Source organism: Salmo salar, chromosome ssa10 (assembly GCF_905237065.1).
Source record: "Salmo salar chromosome ssa10, Ssal_v3.1, whole genome shotgun sequence".
Classification (NCBI taxonomy): domain Eukaryota; kingdom Metazoa; phylum Chordata; class Actinopteri; order Salmoniformes; family Salmonidae; genus Salmo; species Salmo salar.
In genome coordinates, this window is record NC_059451.1 from 50,436,265 (window position 1) to 50,452,881 (window position 16,617).

The 16,617-nt window shown below is 43.7% G+C and overlaps 1 protein-coding gene across 1 annotated transcript in view; it reads left to right on the forward strand.

Moving 5' to 3' along the window:
- Positions 1–9,958, forward strand: part of gtpbp3 (GTP binding protein 3, mitochondrial) — a 33,255-nt gene extending 23,297 nt beyond the window's left edge. Inside the window, exons 7-9 of the mRNA XM_014123579.2 lie at positions 2,589–2,754; positions 6,451–6,771; positions 7,239–9,958. Of these exons, the coding sequence (XP_013979054.1) occupies positions 2,589–2,754; positions 6,451–6,771; positions 7,239–7,470 (719 nt within the window). The 3' untranslated portion in view covers positions 7,471–9,958. The remainder of the gene's footprint in view (positions 1–2,588; positions 2,755–6,450; positions 6,772–7,238) is intronic.
- Positions 9,959–16,617: the final 6,659 nt, after the last annotated feature.

Below are 16,617 nucleotides of genomic sequence, written 5' to 3' on the forward strand. Positions count from 1 at the left end.
ACTCCTAATACACTCCTAATACACACCTAATACACTCCTAATACACTCCTAATACACTCCTAATACACACCTAATACACACCCAATACACTCCTAATACACACCTAATAAACTCCTAATACACACCTAATACACTCCTAATACACACCTAATACACTCCTAATACACTCCTAATACACTCCTAATACACTCCTAATACACACCTAATACACACCCAATACATACCTAATACACACCCAATACACTCCTAATACATTCCTGATACACTCCTAATACACACCTAATACACACCTAATACACACCCAATACATACCTAATACACTTCTAATACACACCTAATACACTCCCAATACACACCCGATACAGTCCCAATACACTCCCAATACACACATAATACACACCTGACACACACCCAATACACTCACAATACACACCCAATACACACCCGCTACACTCTTAACACACACCCGATACACACCCAATACACACCTAATAAACTCCTAATACACACCTAATACACTCCCAATACATACCTAATACACTCCTAATACACTCATAATACAGTCCCAATACACTCCTAATACACACCTAATACACTACCAATACAAACCCAATACACTCGCCAATACACACCTAATACACACCCAATACACACCCGCTACACTCCCAATACACACCCGATACGCACCTAATACACACCCAATACACACCCAATACACACCCGATACGCACCAAATACACATCCAATACACACCCGGTGCACACCCGATACACACCTAATACACACCTAATACACACACACTTTAGAACGACACAATGACCACACACTGACGATTCACGACACTGCTTTAGTCCCATGTCCCTTAAAGAGAAAATAACTTCCTAAGGACACCTTATGCCACCGTGGAGTATCTAAGTGTTTCTAATGAACCTGTTTCTAATGAACCTGTTTCTAATGAACCTGTTTCTAACCAATCTGTTTCTAATGAACCTGTTTCTAATGAACCTGTTTCTATTGAACCTGTTTCTAACCAATCTGTTTCTAATGAACCTGTTTCTAATGAACCTGTTTCTAATGAATCTGTTTCTAGTGAACCTGTTTCTAATGAATATGTTTCTAATGAATCTGTTTCTAATGAATCTGTTTCTAATGAACCTGTTTCTAATGAACCTGTTTCTAATTAATCTGTTTCTAATGAACCTGTTTCTAATTAACCTGTTTCTAATGAACCTGTTTCTAATGAATCTGTTTCTAGTGAACCTGTTTCTAATTAACCTGTTTCTAATGAACCTGTTTCTAACCAATCTGTTTCTAATGAACCTGTTTCTAATGAATCTGTTTTTAGTGAACCTGTTTCTAATGAACCTGTTTCTAATGAACCTGTTTCTTATGAAACAGTTTTTGGTTTATCAGTCATGTGCTCATGAGTTTGAGATATGACATCCTGCATCATTAAGCTTTGTATAAACCATGTGGAATGGTCGTTTAGCTGCTACACCACAGGGCTTCCTATCAGAATAATACACGTATTTATCAGCTTCCAGATAAAATCCTGTTATTGTTTCCTATTGAGCTTGGTCTTTCCCAGGGCCTGACTCACGGCCACAGCTCTTAACACAGATTAATGGGCCGGACTGGGCTGTCAGTTGTTTGGCTGGACAGTGGGGAGGGAGGGATTCTACCGTACAGCACTTTACTCTATATACGTAGGTCCACTGAACAGAGGTGTGGTTCTGGATGAAAATATCCCATGGCAGGAGAAGGTTGATGAGTTTGTCGAGGATCTTATTTTGATTCCAAATAACCAAGAATAGGACACTTCAATGGTTAGTATTTCCCATGAATATATTTAGTTATAGAGGTTTTAATAGAAGAGAAGATATATGGGAAATAAATAAAAAAATCTCAGTCTGTCTGTCTCTCTCTCTCCATCTTTCTATCTCTCCTCTCTCTCTCTCTCTCTCTCTCTCTGTCTGTCTGTCTGTCTATCTGTCTGTCTGTCTGTCTGTCTGTCTGTCTGTCTGTCTCCATCTCTCTATCCCAATTCCTTTCTATCTCTCTCCATCTGTCTGTCTGTCTGTCTGTCTGTCTGTCTGTCTGTCTGTCTGTCTGTCTGTCTGTCTGTCTGTCTGTCTGTCTGTCTGTCTATCCCACTTCCTCTCTCTCCCTCTGTCTCTCCCTCCCTCTCTCTGTCTGTCTGTCTGTCTGTCTGTCTGTCTGTCTGTCTGTCTGTCTGTCTGTCTGTCTGTCTGTCTGTCTGTCTGTCTGTCTGTCTGTCTGTCTGTCTCCATCTCTCTATCCCAATTCCTCTCTCTCTCCCTCTCTCTCCCTCTCTCTCCCTCTCTCCCTCTCTCCTCTCCCTCTCCCTCTCTCTCTCCCTCCCTCCCTGTCTGTCTGTCTGTCTGTCTGTCTGTCTGTCTGTCTGTCTGTCTGTCTGTCTGTCTGTCTGTCTGTCTGTCTGTCTGTCTGTCTGTCTGTCTGTCTGTCTGTTTCTCTCTCTCTCTCCATATCCCAATTCCTCTTTATCTCTCTCTCCCTCTCCATCTCTCTGTCTATCTCCATCTTTCTCTTCATTCCTCTCTGTCCAGGCCAGCGTCCAGCAGCCATCGTGTCCCCCATCGCGGGCACCACCAGGGACATTGTGGAAACCTCTCTGGACATTGGGGGCTTCCCTGTCCTCCTGAGTGACACCGCAGGGCTCAGAGACTCCTCAGACAGCGTGGAGAGAGAGGGGGTCCGCAGAGCCCGCCAGAGGTAGGTGCTTATCAATCAATATCAACGTGTATACACTACACCACATACTGTATATGGTACAAAGCATTATGGTCAAAATGCATGTTCCATTTCAACTAATTGAATATCTTTGTTATGCATTTCACCTAAAATAAAAGTAATCCTTCTAACCCCCCCTCCTAAAAGATTTAGATGCACTATTGTAAAGTGGTTGTTCCACTGGATATCATAAGGTGAATGCACCAATTTGTAAGTCGCTCTGGATAAGAGCGTCTGCTAAATGACTTAAATGTAAATGTAAAATGAATACACTAATTCTTATCATCAGGACTAGGATATGGGAAGACGTTAAACAATACGTTATGGCGAATTATTGGGAGTCTCTTCCTGTGAATTGTGACTTCTGTACAGAACAAAGCCTAGTGTTGTCTACATTGTATGGGCAATATGAACAAAATGAACAAGATACTTGAAAATCCTCGAATACAAATAAATAATTCAAGGCTTTTTCCATATGTTGTATTTTGGCTCCAGTTCCTGTTCCTCAGTGTAAAGAGAATGTATGGATATAAATACCAGACGTAAACACACTCAGGAGGTGGGAGGATGTGGCACTATGCACATTAATATTTACCATACAGAGGGTGAGGCAAACACACACACACAGTGACAGAGTCAAATACATACATACCGGAGCACTCCATCCTGACGGCTGCCTCCATTGTTTACACCAGTGTAGAATAGCAGCAGCAATGTATATACCCCTCCCTGAATATATACACACACACACACACACACACACACACACACACACACACACACACCCTCCACAGACTTGGCCAGGCTGACGAGAGGGGAGAGAGAGAGGGGAGGGAGGGAGAGGGGAGGGATAGAGGGGAGAGTAGGAAGTGCAAGCAGTTCTTGTGCTTAAAGGGACTTTCTGTATGTCTGTCAGGGGATCCAGGGCTCATGACCTGGGAGAGGGCAGGAAGGAAGTAGTCAGAATAAGCATCCTGCTGCTACTGCTGCTGCTAGTCCCTGGGGGCAGGGGAGAGTCCCTGGGGAGGGGGAACAGTCTCTGGGGAGGGGGGTCCCCACAGAGATACAGTTAATTATGTGACTGTCTCTAGATTCCCTACCTATGCTTTTCTGTTTCAACAAAAATGGACATAAAAAATTGACAATGCTGTGCAATTCTATTCTTTTCTGGGGGATTATAAAGTGGGACTGCAGTGGATAGCAACAAATTTACAGACTCCTGACCAGTTCTGCTATTTTGTGTTTTTTTACGCTGATCTTAAAAATGTTTTTACATAATGTCTCCACCATCATTTCCTATGACCTTCTGGAGATCAGAACAGCGATCACTAACCTCCATTTGGATGGCAGTTTGTACTTCAACGAGTCGGTAGCTCTGGACGTTCTGCTTCCTCTGGACGTTCTGCTTCCTCTGGACGTTCTCCTTACTCTGGATGTTCTAACGCCCCCATCCACATAGACAGGACTGTAGTGGAGCGGGTCGAGAGATTCAGATTCCTCAGTGTTTACATCATTAAGGAATTAACATGGTCCACACACACCAACACAGTCGTGAAGAAGGCACAACAATGCCTCTTCCCCCTCAGGAGGCTGAAAAGATTCACCATGGGCCCTCAGATCCTCAAAAAGTTCTACAGCTGCACCATCAAGAGCATCTTCACTGGCTGCATCACCACCTGGTATGGCAACTGCGAGGCGCTACAGATGGTAGTGCGTACGGCTCAGTACATCACTGGGGCCTAGCTCCCTGCCATCTAGGGCATCTATACCAGGCGGAAGGTCCTAAAAATTCAAACTCCAGCCACCCAAGTCATAGACTGCTCTCTCTGCTACCGCACGTCAAGCAGTACCGATGCACCAAGTCTGGAATCAACAGGACCCTGAACAGGACCCCTACCTACACTATATGTACAAAAGTATGTGGACACCCATTCAAATTAGTGGATTCGTCTATGTCAGCCACACCCGTTGCGGACAGGTGTATAAAATCGAGCACACCGCCATGCAATCTCCATAGACAAACATTGGCAGTAGAATAGCCTTACTGAAGAGCTCAGTGACTTTCAACGTGGCACCGTCATAGGATGCCACCTTTCCAACAAGTCAGTTCATCAAATTTCTGACCTGCTAGAGCTGCCCTGGTCAACTGTAAGTACTGTTATTGTGAAGTGAAAAGGTCTAGGAGCAACAACAGCTCAAATGCGAAGTGGTAGGACACACAAGCTCACAGAACGGGACCACTGAAATCATCTGTCCTCGGTTGCAACACTCACTACCGAGTTCCAAATTGCCTCTCGAAGTAAAGTCAGCACAAGAACTGTTTGTCTGGGAGCTTCATGAAATGGGTTTCCATGGCTGAGCAGCCGCATACAAGCCTAAGATCACCATGCACAATGGCAAGCGTCGGCTGGAGTGGTGTAAAGTTCGCCGCCATTGGACTCTGGAGCAGTGGAAACGCGTTCTCTGGAGTAATGAATCACACTTCAACATCTAAATGGAAGCAAGTCCCCGCAGCAATGTTCCAATATCTAGTGGAAAGCCTTCCCAGAAGAGTGGAGGGTGTTATAGCAGCATATTAATGCCCATGATTTTGGAATGAGATGTTTGATGAGCAGGTGTCCACATACCTTTGGTCATGTAGTGTATATGTACATATCTACCTCAATTACCTTGTACCCTCGTACTGGTACCCCGTGTATATAGCCAAGTTATTACCTAGTACCCATACACATTGACTCGGTACTGGTACCCCATGTATATAGCCAAGTTATTACCTAGTACCCTTACACATTGACTCGGTACTGGTACCCCGTGTATATAGCCAAGTTATTACCTAGTACCCTTACACATTGACTCGGTACTGGTACCCCATGTATATAGTCAAGTTATCGTTACTCATCACATATTTATTATTCGTGTTATTTGTTTATATTATTTTCTGTTGTTGGGAAGGGCCGGTAAGTAAGCATTTCACTGTTACATGCTGACCACAGCGCTCACGATACTTGCGCGAGCGTTGCAAAACAAATTTAGACATGTTATTCAATCATTGCTCTTAACTGCTCGTGCGTGTTAATGAGCGTCTGCGTAGCCAGGCGCTACAATAGAACTTGGTTCTATTTGTGACGCTTGACACGCTGCAAGTCCCGCCTCTCCCTTCTCCTCATTGGTTTTTAGGAGCATACTGTATACCCACGTGGGTGATTGAAAGATGAACTGAGGTCCACACTCCAATCCAGTTGGTGGTGGTAATGCACATTAAAGTTGGTTTCCATATAAAGTCCAAAGAAGAAGAAGAAGAGGAAGGAGGTTTACCCTTTTATCTGTGGATTAATTGTCAGAGTAGAGGACCTTGTGCATTACAGGTAAAATAACAACCCAATGTTTATATCCCAGGACAAATTAGCTAGCAACAGCAAGCTAGCTACATTGCCATAAATGTTTAATGCTTTTCGACCTGTCCCCAAATTAATATATTTGGTTCAGAGTTCGTTTTGATATTTCAACTTGCATGTCCAGATCACGTCTGGTGTGTGTGGACAAAATCAACATGCATGCGATGGTGCACGTGGAGGCACGCCTTCGCGCGCCCGGTCTAGTCAGCATGTTAGTCTACACCTGTTGTTTACGAAGCATGTGAGAAATAACATTTTATTTGATTGTGCATTTTCCCTTCAGGGTGGAGCAGGCTGATCTGACCCTAGTAGTGGTGGACTCCACCCAGCTACCCCCAGACCCTCAGCTAGTACCAGCCTTCCTCCAGGAGCACCTCAGCACTGTGCTGCCCAGCCTCAGCCCTAAGGCCGGCATGAAGGCTGCCTCAGACAGGGTCCTGCTGGTGCTCAACAAGAGTGATCTGGTACCTGAGGAGCAGAGGGAGAGAACAGAGGGAGAGCTGAGAGAGAGCCCGGGTCTCCCTCCTGCATGTTTTCTGTCCTGCTATACCAGTACAGGGCTGGAGGATTTCCTCACTGTGCTGCAGAGCCGGGTCAAGACTCTGTGAGTATAGAGTACAGTTCTGTGTGAATGTTACTGTATGCTTCTACGTAGGTTTTTTAAATGGTTTTCCTGTATATCAGGTAGTCACCATGGGCGGAATCCTAACTCTGATTGATAGATTGTGCAATTCATTCAAAATTAAACTTAGGTAACACTTTTATGTTGCAAGTAAGTTAGGATTGGTCCTAAGCATTTGATAATATCATGCATGACTTGTCATAACGTTATACACCCTGTGCTTACCCTACGGTAAGAGTTTCATTGTGTCGTTTACAGCCCGCCGTATCCTGTGGATATGAGGAATAAACTCTGATTAGATTGTATACATCCTGAGTCTTTCAAGAAAGTAACGCTGATAGCAGCTCCCAGACTGAAGATCAAACACCCCATTCTTTTGAAACATTTGGCAGCGCCGGCCGGCTCACCTACATACAGTACATCAGTTATAACACATCTGTTCCATCCAGGTGTGGTGACCCTCTGAGCGGAGCTCCCAGTCTGACCCAGGCTCGTCACAGAGCCCACCTCCAGCAGAGTGTCCAGGCCCTGAACCAGTACCACCAGTATAGAGACCAGGACCTGGCCCTGGCCGCAGAGGGGGTCCGCCTCGCCCTCACCCACCTGGGACGCATTACAGGACGGGTCGGAGCCGAAGAGATCCTGGACATCATATTCAGAGACTTCTGTATAGGGAAATAAATGGTTGAACATGGATACATGTCATGCAGAAAGGACACCCTCACACTAGATCATGTGACAGGGTGGAACACTAACACAGACTTTAAATGTAGTTACTCTAGCAATATACCAAAATGTAACTTGTGTATTTCATTGTTCGTCCTGATCATTTGAACTGGTAGATCTCAACTCTAGCCACAGCCAGACTGAAGAAGTGTAAACATCTTAGCAGATCATCTGTGACTCTCTACTGAGTCACTGTTTGAGTCATCATCGCTCTGTGTTCTGTGGGAAAGAAACGGTTTGGTGGGCAATCATCTTTGTTCTGTCGGAAAGAAACGGTTTTGGTAGGCGATCATCTTTGTTCTGTGGGAAAGAAACGGTTTTGGTAGGCGATCATCTTTGTTCTGTGGGAAAGAAACAGTTTTGGTAGGCGATCATCTTTGTTCTGTGGGAAAGAAACGGTTTTGGTAGGCGATCATCTTTGTTCTGTGGAAAGAAACGGTTTTGGTAGGCGATCATCTTTGTTCTGTGGAAAGAAACAGTTTTGGTAGGCGATCATCTTTGTTCTGTGGGAAAGAAACGGTTTTGGTAGGCGATCATCTTCGTTCTGTGGAAAGAAACGGTTTTGGTAGGCGATCATCTTTGTTCTGTCGGAAAGAAACGGTTTTGGTAGGCGATCATCTTTGTTCTGTGGGAAAGAAACAGTTTTGGTAGGCGATCATCTTTGTTCTGTGGGAAAGAAACAGTTTTGGTAGGCGATCATCTTTGTTCTGTGGGAAAGAAACAGTTTTGGTAGGCGATCATCTTTGTTCTGTGGGAAAGAAACAGTTTTGGTAGGCGATCATCTTTGTTCTGTGGGAAAGAAACAGTTTTGGTAGGCGATCATCTTTGTTCTGTCGGAAAGAAACAGTTTTGGTAGGCGATCATCTTTGTTCTGTCGGAAAGAAACAGTTTTGGTAGGCGATCATCTTTGTTCTGTGGAAAGAAACAGTTTTGGTAGGCGATCATCTTTGTTCTGTCGGAAAGAAACAGTTTTGGTAGGCGATCATCTTTGTTCTGTGGGAAAGAAACGGTTTGGTAGGCGATCATCTTTGTTCTGTGGGAAAGAAACGGTTTGGTGGGTGATCAGTGAATTTTATTTGGGCAAAAGACATACAACACAATGTGTACCCAGAGGATAGCACTTAAAAGTATTAATGAAAACACTTGTTTCCAAAGTGGTCCTCTTGTAAACCATATAGAACATATAATAATTAAAAGACACGACAAAATTACAAACAAACACGTTACATTAAATCAAATTGACATCCTAAAAAGTGGTACTTTAACTCTAAACTAAAAAATCCAACCTAATTCATTGCACATCATTCCTATCTGTTACAAAATAGAACCTGACCAGCAGTAGAAGTAATGAAGGGGGTACTGGAGTGGTTTCTCTTAGACAACCTGGTCCAAATGAAACCCTTTGCCTGCTTTTTAAAGCTATTTCTGTTATCCGTTGGCTTGATCTCTAAGGGAAGGCTATTCCATAGGCAAATGCCTGTATAGAAAAACGTGTTCTTCACATTACTGTTTAGTCTTGGGACATAACACTAGCTCTGGTACTGTAACTGTGCTGGTTATAGACCATGTCAATGTGGTTTAACTGTGCTGGTTATAGACCATATCAATGTGGTTTAACTGTGCTGGTTATAGACCCTGTCAATGTGGTTTAACTGTGCTGGTTATAGACCATATCAATGTGGTTTAACTGTGCTGGTTATAGACCATATCAATGTGGTTTAACTGTGCTGGTTATAGACCCTGTCAATGTGGTTTAACTGTGCTGGTTATAGACCATGTCAATGTGGTTTAACTGTGCTGGTTATAGACCATATCAATGTGGTTTAACTGTGCTGGTTATAGACCCTGTCAATGTGGTTTAACTGTGCTGGTTATAGACCCTGTCAATGTGGTTTGTCATATAACCAGGGGCTGGGGCACAATCATTTATTATGTCAAACAGATGTTTAAGTTGGTCCACTCTGGACAACAAGCCCACCTCCCAGAACTCCTGTACCCCTCTGTGGGTAGTGGGAGGGACATTCAGCATAACATTCTTTTCTTCAGCTTTGTTGATAGCCCACTACACCAGGCAGAAACGTTTCTTCATTTTGATGTTAAAGGATCTAGTGTTACGATATAGAAATGGCATTTGTTAGCTGCTAAAATCCTTTCTAAACAGCAATCTAATCTCCAGATATAGATGGATCACGCTCTGTGATCTGTGGGAAAGAGACGGTTTGGTAGGTGATCATCTCTGTGATCTGTGGGAAATAAACTGTTTGGTAGGTGATCATCTCTGTGTTCTGTGGGAAATAAACTGTTTGGTAGGTGATCATCTCTGTGTTCTGTGGGAAATAAACTGTTTGGTACGTGATCATCTCTGTGTTCTGTGGGAAATAACCTGTTTGGTAGGTGATCATCTCTGTGTTCTGTGGGAAATAAACTGTTTGGTAAGCGATAATCTCTGTTCTGTGGGAAATAAATAATCGTCTCTGTTCTGTGGGAAAGAGACGGTTTGATAGGCGATCATCTCTGTGCCCTTTCCCTCAATCTGGCCTTGATTAAATATTTATGTTTCCTCGCTGAACTCCTCACCCCTCTTCCCCAGTTTACTCCTTCTCACCTCTGTCACATAGGCCCTGCTCGGCTGTGCACGTACACACAGTCTCTCTGTCACACCGTCTCTCTGTCACACCGTCTCTCTGTCACACAGTCTCTCTGTCACACCGTCTCTCTGTCACACAGTCTCTCTGTCACACCGTCTCTCTGTCACACCGTCTCTCTGTCACACAGTCTCTCTGTCACACCGTCTCTCTGTCACACCGTCTCTCTGTCACACCGTCTCTCTGTCACACCGTCTCTCTGTCACACAGTCTCTCTGTCACACCGTCTCTCTGTCACACCGTCTCTCTGTCACACCGTCTCTATGACGACATAGACCCTGCTTTACCGTGCAGGCACACACCGTCTCTCTGTCATACTGTCTCTCTGTCACATTGTCTTTCTGTCACATTGTTTACTGTGGGTGTTGAAGTAGAGGGCTGTGGGTCCCGACAGAGATCATTGTGGCGCAGTCTGTATTGTTCATGCTGCGGTCGGGAGCGGCCGGTCAAACCAGACAACTTTGGGATGCAACTCAATATTAGGAAGGTGTCCTTAATGTTTTGTACACTCAGTGTAGGTGTGGTCCCAATGCAATAGAGTAGACTGCCTATGCTGGGGTGGGAGAAGAATGGGGCAGATATCTTTCCAAGGAAATGTACTTCCTAAATATGATTAGGCTATAGTTTACTACATTGCCTAAAAATAATTATTGATCACCCATATTTGTCTCTGTCTGAAAATCGTCCCACTCCTAAAAGGTAGGCTATAAAATGTTGCTTAAGAGAAAGTGCAAACGTCTCCAACTCAGTAAACTACATCTACCCTCTTGGCTGATTCGTGAGAATCTCTGGTAATTTAAACTATTTCTTAGGTTATTTTGGATGGATTTTGATATTGCCTATAGGGCGCAAAATTGCTGGACCATAGCTGACAAGTGAGTTGTGTCCTCACATACGCCTAAATGAACGTTGCGGGCCTACGGTTGAGTTCAGGTCCAGTTATTCCTGGTGCGATATGAAAAACTGTGGGAGAGGGATGAATAAATCAGTGGCGCGCAGACCTCTATATTGAAATGCCTTTCTGTTTGGCATCTACTCAGGCCTTGATGTTTTCTCCAGCAGTTAGGGGATGTGTTTAACCCAGCTGTATAATACTGCTGAATCAATAGAGCACAATGGAGAACAGTAAGTAACAAAACAAAAGGCAAGTTATTGGAATTAAGGAAGTCTACATGTATGGGTGGCAATGAGCCGACATTTTGATAATGATAACCAGTTGATATGTTATTATCATTAACCTTGGAAATCCTGGAAAAGGCTGCTTGTTTTTCCTTGGAAACTGGATTGTTGGTACTTGGAATTCTCTGATCTTCTGAGAAACAATGTTCCTGATAAGTGTTTGATAAAAAAAAAAAAAAAAGACCATTTAGTATTGTAATCTATTTTTAATAAGTCTGTTATATCAGCTGATGTAAGAAGGGCTATATAAATACATTTGATTTGTTAGAACTGGAAGAACACACCAAGGTAAAATTCGTTTTATATTGGATACTCGGTGGATATTCTCATCAATAGCATTGAACCAAGCAAACCGTCATCTATGAAGATGGTCTTAAACAATCAGGGGCGGAAATCCCGGGGGGGACACGACCCCCCATCCTGGGAAAAATATGATTTGTCCTCCCCAATATATCACTGAAACATAACTATGTAATTTAAATAATATTAATAATACGCAATGAAAGCAATTGTGCTGATTACAGACACTTAATAGCGCGTTTTTAAGTTTCAAAAGATTGCGACCCCCCCGCCCTTTGCCTCACAATGGTTTGATCCACTGCCAGTTCCTTAGCTTGCTACGTAACTGCCGTGAGGTTCATCCAGTCAATCGCGCACACACACACTAGCTGAATATGCAGAGCTTGCGTGCAAATATTAACTATTAAGCTAGCTAGTACCTATTCCATTTATGTGGCGTCGTCAAAGATGGAATCAGCATGCAGATGATGTAAGTTAGTGCTTCAAAGTCCCTGTGATAAGGTTAGCGATAAACTGAAGTCCAAACTGAACAGAACTACACTCTCTTCTACCATTGTCTTAAATAGATTTAATGGTCTCGTTGCAAAAGCTAAATTGTCGCAAGGGAACTTTTATTTATTTATTTTATTTCACCTTTATTTAACCCGGGTAGCAAAGATTATAGTAAACACCACTGAAACTGAATTGGTGCTCGCTAGCTTTGCAAATTCAGCTATTGTTGGAAGCCAGCCAATATGAAACAAACTATTAAAATTACAAAAGGTTGCAGCATAAGTTGTGTAAATGGTGAACTCATACAGCTGTCAACTCTTGTCATTTTAATCCGTTTCACATTTGCTAGCTACCTTTTAGATCGAAGCCCATATAAAATGATTGAAGATGATAGAAGCCCATCTCCTACTGTAAATAACCTACACACTGTGTGTGTAGCCAGCCAGGTAGAAAAATGGCAGAAAAATAAAAGACGGACATCAGAGTATTTTTCAATACACCAAAACGCATAGTAAGTACCTAATATCTCATAGTAGCCTAATATCTCAGACTAGTTGATAAAATGTTCATAAGAAAGAAATGAAATTCTAATGGAAATGTTTCACAATAATGTCATTAGGTAGAGCAGGCAACAGATGGCACACAGACAGCAGAGTTGGGGACAGATATGCAGGGACAGACTGGCAGAGACAGGGAGTCTCAGGTAAGTTTGTTGAGTCTTTGTTTGGCAACATTATGAAAGGTTCTCAATTTTTTTGACTTGTAAAATAGGAACATAATTGGAAAATGCCATGGATACCCCCACTCTCAACTTAAACTGGTGACTGAACTAAGATTTGTTAAAGGCAATGGTATTGCTGTTGTGATTAGTTGTGTAGTTTTGGGTACCGGTAGTTAGGAGTACGGCAAACACTTTATTTCTTTGGTTCCTCAATATACATTTACCATATTACAATGTAGGCTATGTGTTACAGCACTACTTTTGGTGTCCCCCTCAGGAATTGCTCTTGAGAAAATGTCATGTAATTGTCCCCTCCAAAGTGGATATCAGATTTTCGCCCCTGTAAACAATGCCTTCTGTGACTATGAAAAGGATATATTCTGAATCGGGGGAGGATGGACAACAATCCACACCTTTTTTGTAGACATTTTGATTTTATTCTGGGGGCAGGGGCTTTTGTGTAAGAGCTATTGAAGATTGAAAGCAAAAAAAAAAGTTTTAAAAAACACATGGATTTTTGTCCATCCACCCCTGATTCAGAATATACCATCTTCATTGGCATGGCATGCTTGGTTCAATAGCTATTGATGAGAGAACCGAATATCTAATATAAAAAAATATTTTACCTAGGTGAAGAACACCTGGAATTCGGCTTAGTGATTACCAGGATAAACGTGTGCTTTTACAACAAAGTGATGAAAACAAGAACATAATTGAATATTCTTGTTTCTCTATTATATGGACGTTTTCAACATGACCTTTATGACAAGACACCAATGGACGTGTCATGGTTGAGTGATGAGTGTAGTTGAACCTGTGTGGTAATTGTGTTTCCTCTGACGGAGGTGTTTGTGCGTCTGTGAGCATGTACTTGTGTTGTGAGGAACAGGGTGGCAATAGAGTGTAATTGGGGGCATTCGGGTTCACATTCACAGATGTGCTCTGTGTGCGCACTCCCCCTGTTTGACCCAGGGTAAGACAGACTGTGTGTGTGTGTGTGTGTGTGTGTGTGTGTGTGTGTGTGTGTGTGTGTGTGTGTGTGTGTGTGTGTGTGTGTGTGTGTGTGTGTGTGTGTGTGTGTTTTTGACTGACCGCACAGGGGGAAAAAAACAGTCCTTAAACAAAGGATTTCCTGAGAACAGTAAATGCTCCTTCACCTGTAGTTCTGTCATGCATGATGAACAGACGCAGTCCCAGCAAGATGTATCTAATAAACAATCACTTTTTAGTTTAACTATTATTCTCCTCCAAGAGTGGTCACTCTACATTATTAGGGTATAGAGTGGCTGTATGTTATTGGGCTATAGAGTGGCTGTATGTTAATAGGGTATAGAGTGGCTGTATGTTATTGGGCTATATAGTGGCTGTATGTTATTAGGGTATAGAGTGGCTGAATGTTATTGAGCTATATAGTGGCTGTATGTTATTAGGGTATAGAGTGGCTGAATGTTATTGGGCTATAGAGTGGCTGTATGTTATTAGAACTCTTGAACGTACCGTCCTTGGCCAGCTCTCCTGCTATCTCTTTCAGAATGACCTTCTTGATCCAAATCAGTCAGGTTTCAAGGCTGGTCATTCAACTGAGACTGCTCTTCTCTGTGTCACGGAGGCTCTCCGCACTGCTAAAGCTAACTCTCTCTCCTCTGCTCTCATCCTTCTAGACCTATCTGCTGCCTTTGATACTGTGAACCATCAGATCCTCCTCTCCACCCTCTCCGAGTTGGGCATCTCCGGCGCGGCTCACTCTTGGATTGCATCCTACCTGACAGGTCGCTCCTACCAGGTGGCGTGGCGAGAATCCGTCTCCGCACCACGTGCTCTCACCACTGGTGTCCCCCAGGGCTCAGTTCTAGGCCCTCTCCTATTCTCGCTATACACCAAGTCACTTGGCTCTGTCATATCCTCACATGGTCTCTCCTATCATTGCTACGCAGACGACACACAATTGATCTTCTCCTTTCCCCCTTCTGATAACCAGGTGGCGAATCACATCTCTGCATGTCTGGCAGACATATCAGTGTGGATGACGGCTCACCACCTCAAGCTGAACCTCGGCAAGACGGAGCTGCTCTTCCTCCCGGGGAAGGACTGCCCTTTCCATGATCTCGCCATCACGGTGGACAACTCCATTGTGTCCTCCTACAGAGTGCTAAGAGCCTCGGCATGACCCTGGACAACACCCTGTCGTTCTCCACTAACATCAAGGCGGTGACCCGATCCTGTAGGTTCATGCTATACAACATTCGCAGAGTACGACCCTGCCTTACACAGGAAGCGGCGCAGGTCCTAATCCAGGCACTTGTCATCTCCCGTCTGGATTACTGCAACTCCCTGTTGGCGGGGCTCCCTGCCTGTGCCATTAAACCCCTACAACTCATCCAGAACGCCGCAGCCCGTCTGGTGTTCAACCTTCCCAAGTTCTCTCACGTCACCCCGCTCCTCCGCACACTCCACTGGCTTCCAGTTGAAGCTCGCATCTGCTACAAGACCATGGTGCTTGCCTACGGAGCTGTGAGTGGAACGGCACCTCCGTACCTTCAGGCTCTGATCAGTCCCTACACCCAAACAAGTGCACTGCGTTCATCCACCTCTGGCCTGCTGGCCCCCCTACCTCTGCGGAAGCACAGTTCCCGCTCAGCCCAGTCAAAACTGTTCGCTGCTCTGGCACCCCAATGGTGGAACAAGCTCCCTCACGACGCCAGGACAGCGGAGTCAATCACCACCTTCCAGAGACACCTGAAACCCCACCTCTTTAAGGAATACCTGGGATAGGATAAAGTAATCCTTCTAACCCCCCCAAAAGAATATATAGATGTACTATTGTAAAGTGGTTGTTCCACTGGATATCATAAGGTGAATGCACCAATTTGTAAGTCGCTCTGGATAAGAGCGTCTGCTAAATGACGTAAATGTAAATGTAAAAATTAGGGTATAGAGTGGCTGTATGTTATTGGGCTATAGAGTGGCTGTATGTTATTGGACTATAGAGTGGCTGTATGTTATTGGACTATAGAGTGGCTGTACGTTATTGGACTATAGAGTGGCTGTACGTTATTAGGCTATAGGGTGGCTGTACGTTATTAGGGTATAGAGTGGCTGTATGTTATTGGACTATAGAGTGGCTGTACGTTATTGGGCTATAGAGTGGCTGTACGTTATTAGACTATAGAATGGCTGTATGTTACTAGGGTATAGAGTGGCTGTATGTTATTAGGGTATGGATTGGCTGTATGTTATTAGACTATAGAGTGGCTGTATGTTATTAGACTATAGAATGGCTGTATGTTATTGGGCTATAGAGTGGCTGTATGTTATTAGGGTATAGAGTGGCTGTATGTTATTAGGGTATGGATTGGCTGTATGTTATTAGGGTATGGAGTGGCTGTACGTTATTAGGGTATGGATTGGCTGAATGTTATTAGGGTATGGATTGGCTGTATGTTATTAGGGTATGGAGTGGCTGTACGTTATTAGGGTATAGAGTGGCTGTACGTTATTAGGGTATAGGGTGGCTGTATGTTATTAGGGTATAGAGTGGCTGTATGTTATTAGGGTATAGAGTGGCTGTATGTTACTAAGCCCTTGCAGACAAACCACATGATAAAAATCACATCACTTCATGTTTGCAACATCATAAGAGTGCGGCAGAGCAAGCTTCAAACAGGAAGCTACCCCCCCAAGCACAAAGTTTTTTTTCCTGTTTTGATGTTAAAGTTATAAAACTTCCATAAATATGCACTTTGCCGAATTCTGATGTAAATGTAC